Source organism: Cottoperca gobio, chromosome 23, assembly GCF_900634415.1.
Source record: "Cottoperca gobio chromosome 23, fCotGob3.1, whole genome shotgun sequence".
Classification (NCBI taxonomy): Eukaryota; Metazoa; Chordata; class Actinopteri; order Perciformes; family Bovichtidae; genus Cottoperca; species Cottoperca gobio.
The window spans coordinates 4,428,921-4,443,024 of NC_041377.1; the positions used below are offsets into that span (position 1 = coordinate 4,428,921).

Sequence of the window (14,104 nt, forward strand, 5' to 3'; positions counted from 1 at the left end):
GTAATTTTCTCAATGTGGTAATTATGTCTCGTGTAATAAGTCAGAGAAAGGAAGAACAAAAAAAAAAGCTCCATGTTGAGATTTAAAGGGACTATTTAATTCAAGCTGACTTTAAATGTTGACATTCTGAGTGGTAGAGTTTTTAACAATGGCTATAATATTATAAATCAGGGAACTTCCTTAGTAGCATCAATCCTGTACAAAAGGTCATCCCACGCTCTACTCATTTAACATTTCTGTTTCCCCCGCCACTCCTCTTTCTTCGTCTGCGTCTGTTGTCCATCAGTCCTTCAGTCTGTCTTTCTGCAGAGATGTCCTCCTCATTTGTAACACGACTCTGTTCATATTGAACGGTGCACCCTTTCTCCATCTGACTGACAAGACTTAGCAGGTGGCGGGACCCATTCATACCCGCCGTTCAGTAATCTGCTGCAACGCTGTAACCCAAGCCCACATCCCAAACACAGATGCAAAGACGCAGGGTATTTTTCCTGTATGCGTGTCCATACAACGCTTGTGTACACACAGACGGAAATGTACACTGAACATGCACAATTGCTGTGTGTACACTCATTAATCTTTTAGCAAACGTACAGTGCACTGACACTATCGTGGCCTAAATGAGCACACATCCAGATAGTTTCTGACAATCATTTCGGTTTAAATGAGAAATTCTAAAGAAGAAAAGCACCGTCACTAACATTCCAACACACACAGCAACTATCGAAAAGGTCATAAAACTCACAAATTACACCAGCCTCGGGCGGCTAATGATAACAAATGGCTCGTTCCGCCTTCACGTTTTAGTTTAAATGACAGACATGAGAACAAACACACTCACTCTTTTGGTATTCAAGTGTAAAAGTGTAACGAAAACAAGTGACAGATTTTCGTGTGGCTTGATGAATGGCTTTTTTGTTTGGCAAGTGCGTTTGTATCATTGCACAATTATCCGTGGGGCAATGAGTGCCGACACAAATGGAACTTGTGGTCAGGTGAGTAAGGAAATGTAATATATAGGGGCATGATTGAAAAGCAAGCCAGTGCAAAACATTAGTTTATACTATTGGAATTTGGCTGTGTGGGAGCAAATATGACGGTAGTTGAGTGTGTGAGTGTGTGTGTGTGTGTGTGTGTGTGTGTGTGTGTGTGTGTGTGTGTGTGTGTGTGTGTGTGTGTGTGTGTGCAAATGGAGTTGAAAAGAAGGATAGCCAAAAGATGTGTATCAACCGAGCTGCAATCAAAGAGACAGGAAAAGAAAAGAAAAAATCACAAACACACACAGCCTACTTGAAGATTGTACTTAGGGTCTGCGGTGTTGTGGTTCCTTGAGAAGGACCGAGCCGCAGGAGAGGGAGGAAGGGGTAGGAAGAAAAGAACGAGAGAGAGAGAGAGAGAGAGAGAGAGAGAGAGAGAGAGAGAGAGAGAGAGAGAGAGAGAGAGAGAGAGAGAGAGAGAGAGAGGGAGGCAGACATCTCCAAAGTTGGCGCGTTGGGAGAACACCTTATAATTATCTACATCCGCTCTGTCAGCCCCAGCCCACAGAATGGACAACAGAGAGCGAGAGAGAGAATCTCATTCACATCTAAAAGAATGAATAGACGAGATACACTGATAAACCAACACACATTCAAACACCCACAAACAGTCCATATTTTTATAGGCAGGAACGCCCACACACAAACACACACGGACACACTCGTCGTCGCACAGACGGGCTTATTACGGGGTTGAGTCCAGACTGCGTTGAGTGCGGTTCCACGCCAAGTGTCTATTTTGAAAGGTTGTAAGCCAATTCCAGATTCTCTGTCTCTTTCTCAGTCTCGCTCCGTCTTTCCTCCTCCTCCTCAGTTCCACCCATGCAGCCAGCGTGGGGCGGCTGGATGGCATTAAGAGGTCATACAGTAGTCTCCATAATTACCCACGGCAAGGGTAATTATCAGGTTGTTTGACGAGGCCTTTTAAGTGTTAAAGTGCCGCTCGCTAGCTCCTTTTTTAGGGATCACAATAGGGTGAAGTTTAGGGCTGCAACTAACCATTATTTTCATTACCGATTCGTCAGCAGATTATTTGTATGATTTATCAATTAATCATTTAGGGTTAGGGTTAAAGCCCGTAAAGCCCAATTTGAAGTCTACAAATATACATTTTATTCCAAAAATATAAATTTAACAATGATAAACGACAAAGCAAAGCAGCAAATCCACTCATTTGAGAGGCTGGAATAAAAAATATTTGTCTTTTCTAATTTTTTTTTACTATTTTTGCTTGAAAATTGCCGATAATTTTCTTGTTTATCGATTAATCCGCTAAAGTGTTTTAGCTCTAGTCAAATTGACTTACTGTTTGTATTCACTGTGTGCAGTATGTGCATCGTGTGACCTTTAGGGGTCAGTGTTCCTCCTGATGGCTACTTACAGTATAGAAGGCGGCTGTAGATGTATTGTGTGAAGGTATGCATCCATCCATGGGAGTGTGTGCCATTGTTTTATCCTTGCAATTCATATGGTTGCTGTATTTCAGAAGTGCAGAAGCAGCAATGAATAGTTTTGGTTGTGCAACATTAAAGCGCTACTCATTTTGAGGATTTAAATATGTTGATAGTTGCACTTTGCTAGCCAATTCTAGTTTATGATGACTGACTTTTAGTAGGGAACCGGGTTGCCATCTGTTTCCATTAAATATTACATCACAGCATTTGTTTTTATTGGTTGTTCGAAACAAGTCAGCCTCTGAGCAGATGATAACAATCTTAGATTATTTTAACTTGGGCTTGAGTTTCAACTTATTTCTCCTTCTCCTCGTGCTCCTAAGTCAAGGCAAAGAAAGTAAAAGCTATTCTAGTCTCAAGGAGAAGAGAAAATCATTAACTCTTGTGATCATAGTTCTGTCCCCATGAAGCCAGATCCTTTTAGCTGAGAGAGATGGCTAACTGACCCCACTGGGAAATCATTTACTCTGCACTTGCTGCGCCAGCCGTCCCAAGGGAGGTAATTTTATCTACCTGCCTCCATTTCTCAGTCCTTCTCAAACTGCTCACTCTGCAGTCGTTCGTCTGTCCTTTCCAGCAGACGACTATCGGTCCCTGGAGGCGTGTCATCAGCGCTCGTTTGAGAATAATTTCATGGGACCCTGCTCGCAGTGTTTATTTGACTGCCCCGAAATCACAGGCCCTCCTTGTTCTTGCGACTGTCCTACTCCCAGACCTCAGTCTCTCTTTCACTTCCTGCTTGTGTGATCGTCCCACTCGCGGGCCCCGGCATCCTCTTTTGCTCGGTGCTTGTTTGACTGTCCTACCCAGGAGGATTCCTCCCTGTCGTTTGTTTGACTTAATTACTATGCCGGCTTCGGGGAGCGAGAGAGGATGAGTGACACTTCACTTAACGACCAGCGTCGTCTACTGTACGTCTGCCAGCTTTTCCTTCATTAAAAGCGAATCTCCTCCCGTCCGCCGTCACCCCAACCCCTCTCTCTTTTCCCCACCACCACCCGCCACAGTGCGGGTGTTAACCGAGAAGCGTACCCTGACAGGCATCAAGAGAGCTATCAAACACCTGTGGGGCCGAGACACTGGCGAGCAGTGACACACAAAGACAAACTCTGATGCCTTTACACCCCATGTTCGCTCACACAATGACATGCATACACACACACACACACACACACACACACACACAATAGTGGGAACCAACAGCAGTTTGCAATCGCACATAATTACAGAAATTCGACAGCACAATAAAATGCCGATTTGTGATCTCATGCATACGTGCACGGTCACACGCACAAAACCAGGTGTCTAATTATATGGGCGCATGCCAGACCTGACACATTTTTGCCTCGCTAAAACACAAACGAACTCACACACCGAGCCACCACTTACAGTCTAAGGGGAGGAAATCACAAGAGAGGGTGTTGAGTCCTCACACCAAGACGTGGCAGGAACATTCGCTCGCGCGCACACACACACACACACACACACACACACACACACACACATATAAACAACAAGGCTTTGATGTACTTTTAGCAAAAATAATTGTACATCCACTGAAGTACATCTATCATGACAGGCTACTCTTTCGCTGCAGACCTGCTCCCTTGGTTTCACGATACACATCCATCACTCGTACAGTGAGTCAATGCAGACTTTGATACTTGATGACATGTCTCTTGTCTAGTGTTGTTGTCAGCAACATGTTCACTTGTCAGAATGAACAGTGAAGAGGATCACAAAAGGGGGCAGGAGGGAACTATATTCACATTCTTGAAGCAGATGGCTGTGTAAGACAGGGATGGCATTTTCCCATCATACCTAGAGGCTCGACTTTGTGTGGACTGACATGATGGAGCCCAGGGGACGTATGACTTGTAGCAGGTAAGTTCAACTATGATTCTTTCCAGATTCCTTTTGTTCACGTGGTAAATGCATGTCATCACCCCTTTAAAATCCTTTATCTCAATATGCCAACAACACGCCGAAAAAGGGTATTAAATGTTGAAATGCGAAAGTCACATGCAACACGGACAACCGGCACACACGCTTGGAACTTTAAAAGGGTGATGAAGGAAAATATACTCCACCAAAATTACAACTTGCACTCCATCTGAAGAATAAAGCATGTCATATAGCAGGCCTCTAAACACAAGTTGTAGCAAACGTCTCGGCTAAAGATAGAAAATGAATTAGAGTGACAAACATCACGTTCATGACTGAAATTTTCCCTGGATTGAAATCATGTGAGCAACCAAAGCTTTGGGTGACAGTCAAGCACACAAGGGGATGCTGCTAAACAACGGCAAATCAGCATGTTCATAAATTTTCAGAGGGCATGTTTTATGAGAGAAACGGGACTAAAATAAAGAATCGAGAGACCACACTCCCAGCCGTATACTTTCGGTCATGTTTTAGGACAAGGAACCACAATAGCCTCCCTCACTGACATTAAAACGCAAAAAAAAACCTTCCCAAAATATGTCAAAAATGTTGCCAGTTATTTCTAGCTGAGATGAAAAGTCTGCTATTACAAAGAGCCTGATTTAGTGTAGGGTGTGAGACAGAGAGAGAGAGAGAGAGAGAGAGAGAGAGAGAGAGAGAGAGAGAGAGAGAGAGAGAGGGAGGAGGAGAGGAAGAACCGGCGCTCCGCAGTCTCCCCTCAAAATAACACAGAAGGAGAGAGAATAACATGTTTGCTGGATACGTCAAAAACGTACACATGCACGATATAAAAAGACACACGAAACTCCCTCTCAGTCTCTCCCGATACGTTCTACTGCAAATAATGCACACGGGTTAAATCAACGTGCGTGTATAGTTTTCCATTTAAACCGAACTCTACAACTGTTGGATCCATTCAGGACACAGTAATGAAAAGTGGGGAAACCTGCACCCTTAAAGAAAGGCTCTGTGTCATGACCAAAACAGAGTTTTTGGGACAGAAGCCATTAAAACGGAGGCTCCACTGCCTGTTCGGAGCACTTAACAGGGCAGTACAGTACTAGCAGAAGGGGACAGCACGAGGGGAAAATTGGTACAGGGGCCAACATATACATTTAACTCCAGGCAAGAGTCCTTTCCTCAGCATATGGAACCAATCTGACTATTTGTAAGAAGAATAGTGAATTCCGAGAGACGGGCAGAACGAGTGAGAAGGAAGGAGTGACTTAATGGGAGAGAGAAGGGCAAGCACAGAGTTAGATGCTGTGTACTGACCAAGAGGGAGAAAGAGTGAATGAGAGAGACACAGAGGCAGAAATAGATTCACAGAAATAGAAGAGGAAAAAAGGGATACTCAACATAAGAAAGAATGCATGAAAAGAAAAGCATGAAAGAGCAGCCACGGGCAAGAAAAATAGACTAGACGAGCGACGTTAAAAGCACCAGCAACCACCGCGGTCCTGTATATCCTGGAGGCAGGGGAGAACAGAGAATGGTCTTACCCTTGTATGACAGCCTTAGCCTGGGTACGTTGTGCTTGGGCTCTACACCTCTTCCCGGCTGCACCGCCCCGCACAGCAGCACTACAATCCCAAACAGGTAATCCATGGTGCTGGAGCACTGCTGGCTGGCCTCCAGACCAGGGGGCACTCACACCCCCGACCAGTGCCCAGAGATGAGTGTCTCCTGCTGGGGTCCGTCGAGCCTGGAGAGCCCTGAAAGTGGAGGTTCCAGGGAAAGGGGGGAAACAATCCTGGTTGTGCACCCCAGCTCAGAGAGCAGACTGTGGGGGGACTTCTGTAGTGTGAAGTGGGTGGAGGGGTGCCGCTCACATGGCTCCCCGTGTGGAGGTCCAGGCTATATAGTCCCTTGGTTGATCTGTTCTCCCCCAGGTGAAGGCTCAGCAAGGCTTCAGCTTGGCGTGAGATGAGAGGTAGAGCCTGTGTAAAAGGTAAATCAGATCACTTATCCACAATAGTAAGGCTATCCTTTCCTGGAGAGTTTAAAAAAAAAATCTGTTTTCTGTCTTCTGGCTTCTTCTCTTTGAGCAGACACTCACAGCAACCCTCTAATCCTTGTGTGCGGCTCCACCAGACTGCGAGAGAGAGAGGACGAGAGAGAGAGAGCTACACCATCCACGGGAAGAGAGGGGAGGGGAGGGAGAGCAGCTGAGAGAGAGCGAGAAGGGGAGTGCTGGTGAGAGAGAGACAGAGAGGGGGGCCGGAGGACTCGAGAGCAACGATGCAACCAGTACAGTAGATAGGAAGTGTGTTGGAAGGTTGGGTTTTTATAGCGTTGTCGCTTCCGCACTCGTTTATAGTTACTCATCAATTTTCCATTTCCTTTACGCTAATATCTGGAACACCCAAACTCTTGCTTTGAAAAGCGTCGAACAAGGCGTTCGATGGGTTTATTGCCCCTCTCAGTTGACTTGCAGGTCACCTGTATGTCCTCAGGCAAAAGGTCAGACAAAAGGTCGACACACTCAACTGATAGCTCCCAATAAATCTAATTTAATAAAGCAACGTTTCAACATCAAAGAAATCTTTTGTCTGTGTTTTTTCTGGTTTATATTTTTACGTTAAATGTGTTATTTTTTCAGATTGAAAGTGCACTCTTGACCTTGGAAACAATAATTGACAAAAAAATATCTCACCACAAAATCCAAATAGTAGCCGTTCTGGACCGTATAGTAAAGTTTGCCCAGTTGTCATGAAGCTGTAAGTGTTAAACTTTTGCTTAAACTTTAAACTTTAAGTACTTGAAACACTCATTTATGTTGGATTAAAAATTGAGACTGATTTGTTGGATTTTGTTTGAGAAACAGAACAAACATCTTGTTGGAAAAAACACTGTTAAAATGTACAAGTACTGTTTAGGGAACTTTTACAGTTACAATTTAGGAGGGATTTTTATGTAACAGCTTTTTTAACATTTGACATTCACTTTATATGCAGCAGCTGGCTCACAGTGTGGGAAATATACAGAAAATACAGTTTTCATAAATAGGAATTAGGTCACTAAATGTGAGAAAGGCCAATGAAGGATCCTCAACAATATCTCCTTAACTTTTAAATGTATCGCGGATCATATTTATATGACCGCTGTTTTTCCTTTGAGTTGAAATTTAGGACTGAAGTGGCTTTGGGAGTTCATAAGAATCGGACTGGATGAAGAACAACTGGGAAAAGAACAAGAGGGTCTAATGTCTATAATAGCCATATCATGTACACTCAAAGCCTCGCTTCAACAAAGCAGATTATCAGGAAACTTTAAAAAGCTTTTGAGTTTCGAATCAACGTATTTTTCAGAGAGTTATGAGGAGTGTTGTACATAAATTACAAGTCACAATTTTCCCACAGAGAGTAAAGCCTTTGAGTGTGTTTTTGACTTATCCAGATGAAATCTGGCGGTTGAGGGGAACACATGCTGGTAGTTAACCTGTGTAGTCTGAGACGGATCCTGTATCTGGTTAAGTCATTCACATCAGCAGGGCAGGTCAACAACACCCCAACCCCCCCATCTTCTCAACCCCCGCAGGTGTGTGTGCGTGTATGTGTGTGTGTGTGTGTGTGTGTGAGTGGGCACCTCCTGCTTCCTCTTAGAGAGTGAGATAGCAGCGGTGAGGTGATAAAAGCTTTGATAAACAGGAGTGCTGATGTGTCAACTCACACACCTCAACACACTAAAGAAAACAACCTGAGTATTGGGCTGCTCTAGTATCGTGAGCGAGGTGAGTGTGTGCTTGTGATATAAGGGTACCCACATATCCCTCATAACTCCCACCTGTGCTTTGGGGAAAATAATTATTGTTGCAGCTTTGTAAAGCATATCCAGTCTGGCGGTGTGTGTGTGTGTGTGAGTGTGTGTGTGTGTGTGTGTGTGTGTGTGTGTGCGTGTGTGTGTGTGTGTGTGTGTGTGTGTGTGTGTGTTTTATAAAATAGCAGCAGAATTGTTTTTATTTTATTTTTTGGTGAGGGCTGTTGGTGTCCTAAATAATTTCTGAGAAAGTTACAAGAAAAGTTGCATGTGGGACATTTGTCTCTTTAAAGGCTTCTTCTCGTTCATTAGAACTTGGATCTTATTTGTTTAGATTTGACCTTCATTCTTATTGGAAATAACATTGTACCCTCTAAGATCACTGCTGAGATCTGGAAACACTGTCTAAGCCAAAGTTATCTAGGAGAGGAAATAAAGACAAACGGTAAATTTATCATCTGAACTATCCATGATCAATGTCCATCACAGTTTATAGACCAGTTTCCCTGTTTCAACTTTGACCTACTGTGGTTACCGTAGTTGTGGACGTTCAGTTCAATGTGTAAATGAGGGATTATATTGACATTTCAGGTAGGACTGTCCTCGACTAAAGACATTTTTGACAACTAACACTTTATTGATTTATTGGGGTGCAACCCTAATTTTAGGTGAATTTCCTTTCAGGTTTACCTACAAATAAAGTGGTTTAGATAGTCTGGCTTAACTGTTGACTTGTTTACAACTTATCTGATCATCTAACGTCGTGTTTCTTGCTTTTGTTCTTTTGCCAAATGACCATGTTCCCAGAGCTCAGCAATTGACTTAGTGAGTACATTGTTGTCATAACCAATAGAGTAAATCTATGAAATTAAGACCCAAGTTGTAATATGCTGGAATTTCATGAGTAATATTGACTCTTCATCGGTTTGATGAGTGCCTACATGCATCCGTGTCCTCCATTGTGCATTCACTTGCACGACCATGGCGCCCACGTCCTCGTCTCTCAGCACCCCTTTTGTCCAAACAGCCTTTTTAGCTGTTTACCCAAAACAAAAAGATGTGTGGACAGACACATGAAAGTACTCTCTTCTCGCACCCAGCCTCTCTCCATCGACCTCTGTCTCTCTACTCTGCCCTGATCAGCCACCTTCCTCCCATTTATCTGCATTAGCCGAACTAACGGCAGCCCGGCTACCTGCATCGATCTTCACCGGCGGAGTGAGATGTGCTGGAACACGCCTTTATGGCTTGCCCTTTAGGGAGTGCAGCAACAGTCCAACCTATCCGCGCCGATCTATTTGTGACAAACCCCCCCAACCCCCCACGGCACCTCAGCCGGAGTGGCCCTGAGTAATGACGACTTAATAAATGGTGACACGCCGTTGGCAGTGGAATGAGATGCCCATTGACAAGGAGCTTCCAGAGGCTTTCAGCGCCTGCCGGTAAAAATAGAAGAGGACACGAGACACCCTGCTTATGAGGACACAGCGGAGAGGGGATAGGCGTCAAACAGGTCTGTGTGTGTGGCGAGTGTCAATGTGCTGTTACTGATATGATGGTGTATCTTCATCCGGTGGTATGGGAAGCGCCGTTAATGTCCTGCGTGTGTTAGAGAAAATGATTACGGTAACATGACCCCTCATGTCTGTTTTACAGAGAACATCGGAAATGTCCCACCCTGTACGCACACTGCCCTTCGACCTTTCTCCTTCTTCAGCGCACGCCTATAAGCCGACCCGCTCACTTCCGAACTGACCCAATGTCCCCAAGGCCTTTGCCACTGCTAGCACGGAATAACTAATTGCTGTTTCGATGAATGACATGTGAAGTTCAAGGTACGAACTGCCATCACTTCCTTTATGCCAGAGGAGTTCCTCTTCCCATTCACTTCCTATTCAACACCCCCTCCTGCTCCGTGTTACGGGAGGTCACACAGCAAGCCCTTACTCAGCACATGACATGTCCAGGATGAGGAAATGGTGGGAGATAGTCAGGAAAGACGGGCGGAGGGACAGAGAGAACAGTAGCAAGTCGTATGTGTTATGACAGCGCAGTCGTTTGTGAGGTGGTGAGCTAGCCAAGGCCTTAAAGCTGCTTATTTGACAGGCTAAGACAAAGAGACTAGAGTGTGTTTTGTGAGCACAGGTAGGGCGGGGGCTGTATCCACGATCATATGACACCATAAAAGATAAGGAAAGTGAAACTGTAAAACGTCAGCACAAGGGTGAGTTACACTGACGATGTTTATTGGAAAAGGGAGGATAAGACGAGGCACACTAAGTTCAGGAGATAACTGTGCAACTCTGGAGTTTTCATCACACACATTTTGAGCGGTAAAAGAGGAAGATCACCTAATATATCACCAGTCGCCCATGCGGTATGTCACAATTAAACATTTACCTGAACGTGAAGGCATGGGAAGGCAACGAAAAAGAAGGGGAAAAAAACACATCTGTGTAGGCAATCATTATTGTAACTCTGTAAACCTGTCTGACTCGGTGAGAGCTATACATCACACTATATGAAGCCTGAAGTCTCGGTTAGCATGCGAAAGTGTCAGCTCAGGGTCTCTAATATTTCTAAAATCCAGACAAAGAGATCATTTTAAGAGAAAAGACAGCTGGAGTGTGATATAAAGAAGGTCTGGCACTTACGTGACATACTTTGACTTCATTCTAAGTCTTAACAATCACAAAAAATATCAATTATTCCCCCTATTTCCTCCTGTGTCCAGTCAAGTGCTGACACCTGTTTCTGCTCTTGCATGCTCTTTTTGCCCAACTCTTACTCTTCAAACAAAGTGGCGGTTTCATTAAAAGTCCATTCTAGAGCTCATTAACAATGCTTCCTCTACGCCAGAAGAGCCTCCCAACCCCGGCGGAGGGAAATGGGAGGTTTCCCTCCATTTCATCGCTTCTCAAAAGGTCAAAGGTCGGACCCCAGGTTTACAATGGGGTCACGCTACCCCATCGTGTGCATGACGGAGCTTGGGTAATCTCTTTTAGTGACTGCCTTCCACCTACACATACATACACGCAGCTCCATGCGTGCACATCCAGCTTCCGCATCCACTCAAGTACAAGTACGGGAATGAGAGGATAAATAAACAAAAGTGGAACCACATTGCACCATGGGAGGGAAAACTACTACCGAGCTGTAACATCTGTTGCAATGAGGGAGGGATGAAGAGGAAGTAGTTGGGCGTATTTATTCATTGCCGATACAGTTCCATCCATCTTCTGGTGACGGAAGTCTCCTGTGGAGCTTTGCCTCACACAGATGTGTCCGCTCCACTCATACGACGATGGCGGTGCAAGGCAGATCAGGAACCATTTACAGGAACCATTTACAGGAAGTGAGGAAATTCGACTGAAACGTAACACTGATTCATAAAGTCTGATCTTCTCCTGCTGACGTACGTGTGGGGGAGGAGGACGGGGGAGTTGTTTTGTATGACATCAGCTGGTGTGCACTTGTTGAGCAACAACATGTCCTGAGCAGAGGTGTAATCTCTTCTTCTGAAGACATTACTAATAACATAGACTACATTTAAACGAGTGGGCTTTTTAATTTAGAGCAGCTGAACAGCAAGTATGCTGTTACAAATGAATTACTGAGCCACTTCCAACTGAGATGAAAGACTTCTAACTCATTTGAGTCTAAAGGAAGCTCATCATGGAGGCACCACTGATGCGGAAAGGACCAATAGAAATCTTGAAGTGAGGGGGGGGGGGGGGCGTGGACTAATCCAAGACCTGAAGGATTTCTTGAAATCGTATGTATATGTAAATGCAAAACACACTATTTGTGAATGTAGGCTTGTTGGGGGAGGACTTCAATTCGGGGTTGGACTGGCACAACAGTGGTGAAGCTCATTATTCCCTCTATAGCTTATAGGACTTGGAAAATTGTGCTTTCCCTCAGCCCTGCCTCCCATCTACACACACAGTCAAAGTGAATAGAGCTTCTGAGAGATCTCTCAAAGAGCATTAGCTTCTCCGCGAGGTCGCTGAAATTAAAGTGTAACCTAATTGCGTGGTGAGGATTTGCCAAGGTGGGGGAGTAACGATGAGACTAAAAGCATTAAGTTATGTCACGTCCACACTTATTCAGTAGGCTTGGAAAATGCCAATTTAGTTTAGTTTCACACTGAAATAGTAAAACATATATTTCTTCTTCTCAACTTTCATCCTGATCAGTTTATGAGTGTGGATGGACTCAAGCCTTTTACTGTGCCAAACATGGCTGGTGTAGTCGACTTGGTTTCAGACTAAAAGACAGTTCTGTCAGCCTTTAACTCTCATTGCAACTTGTTGTTCTTGCATTTCTGAATACAGGTATTGACATGGTCATAACTTTCTGTGCATGTAATCAAAATCAATGTAATCATCAGTGGTTCAGAATTTTAATCCGATTTATTGTCAAGTTTTCACATACAAGGAATTTGCTTTGGTCATGGTTGCATAACAAACATAGTAAGAGAAAATTATATTAAAAATAAAAGCTAGTACAAAAATCTAAATACATACATGTAGAATAGAAGAAAAATACAATAAAAAGCTATAAATCTTTAATATGTCTGAATTAAGAAGAAAGTTACGATGGAAATGTAAAAATGTAATTTAAAAATGTATAAAATATGTCTGAATTACTGCGCAGTTTTGAAAAGTGGTAGTTTGTGCAGAAATGAATTGTGCAAGGAGTGTGCAAAGGTTCACAGTGAGGGAATACTGGTAATCGTGGTTAACAGCTTAACACCAAGCAATTCACTTCTTATACTTGTGCAGCCTCCTGGCAACAAAATAAAACATCACAAATGTCATAACATATACAATATGCCTGACGGGCAAAACTAAAACACAAAGAGAAGGCAGATATTTTCTATATTAAATGAATCTTGTTCAAAATAGTAGAATAGAATAGAATTGTTCCGTTTAATATAATAGAAGATTAAGAGAACCAGCAAGTATTCCACATCTACATTTGAGAATGTACTTTTAATCCTGCACAAGCACTCAGTTCGTCGAAGGATTACGATTTCAAACTCAACGTCTAAAATGGGATTGAAATGTGTGCAAGAGTTATGGGTTTCAAAAATATGAATGGAAAGTGTTATGAGACCCACTGGCTGTTGTAAGCATACAGTGTGCAGTAACAAAACACCAACCAGACCAAACACACATCCCAAGTTGGAATGTTGCAAATTATGTTTCATACATATCAAGTTAGGTTTAAACATCTATACCAACTAACATCTTCTGCAACCATAAACAGCTTGTATATCCGTGTCTGTGTCACACGATACAAGAATCCGACTGCGAATAAGAATAAGTCTTGTGTATGAATCTTCTCGCTGCTCCATAAATTTCTCTCCTGTCAAGAGGAAATCCTCCCAGTATTCCTCTCTCCACGTCCGTAAGGCTGACAGAGCAGGAACAGTGACACAGCACTCCGTCCCGCTCTTCTATTAAATATTTACACGCTTGTGAAACACATAAACCTAACCACCGGCGCTCGCATTACCGCTCTGGCAGAGGAGTCAGATTTAATATGGCTCACATTCACTTCCAAGAAAATGAGTGTTGAATAAGGAGAGGTAGAGAGACAGACAAATGGGTACGATGGTCAATCGGGATTTTCTACTTGTGTTTTGATGTCATTTTTTGAAGGGACTAGCTGTACTGTCAAACATCCCCCTTTTGTTTGACACATCTCTGACCCCCCCATGTGTCTGCTACCATCATGAGTGCTTTTTTTTAATTTATTCTTAAGCAGAATCATAATTCATAATGCAATGACTATGACTCAGCGGAGTTATTATCATGTTTCTTTTAGGGTTGGGAGACAACAAATTACTCAATAATCTAATTACTTGATGAATGACCAGCAATAACATCACAGTTACAAAAT

At 43.4% G+C, this 14,104-nt stretch overlaps 1 protein-coding gene across 1 annotated transcript in view; it reads right to left on the reverse strand.

The window, feature by feature from the left end:
• Positions 1-6,043, reverse strand: part of sema3aa (sema domain, immunoglobulin domain (Ig), short basic domain, secreted, (semaphorin) 3Aa) — a 32,205-nt gene extending 26,162 nt beyond the window's left edge. The window contains exon 1 of the mRNA XM_029461772.1: positions 5,938-6,043. Within this exon, the coding sequence (XP_029317632.1) occupies positions 5,938-6,043 (106 nt within the window). The remainder of the gene's footprint in view (positions 1-5,937) is intronic.
• Positions 6,044-14,104: the final 8,061 nt, after the last annotated feature.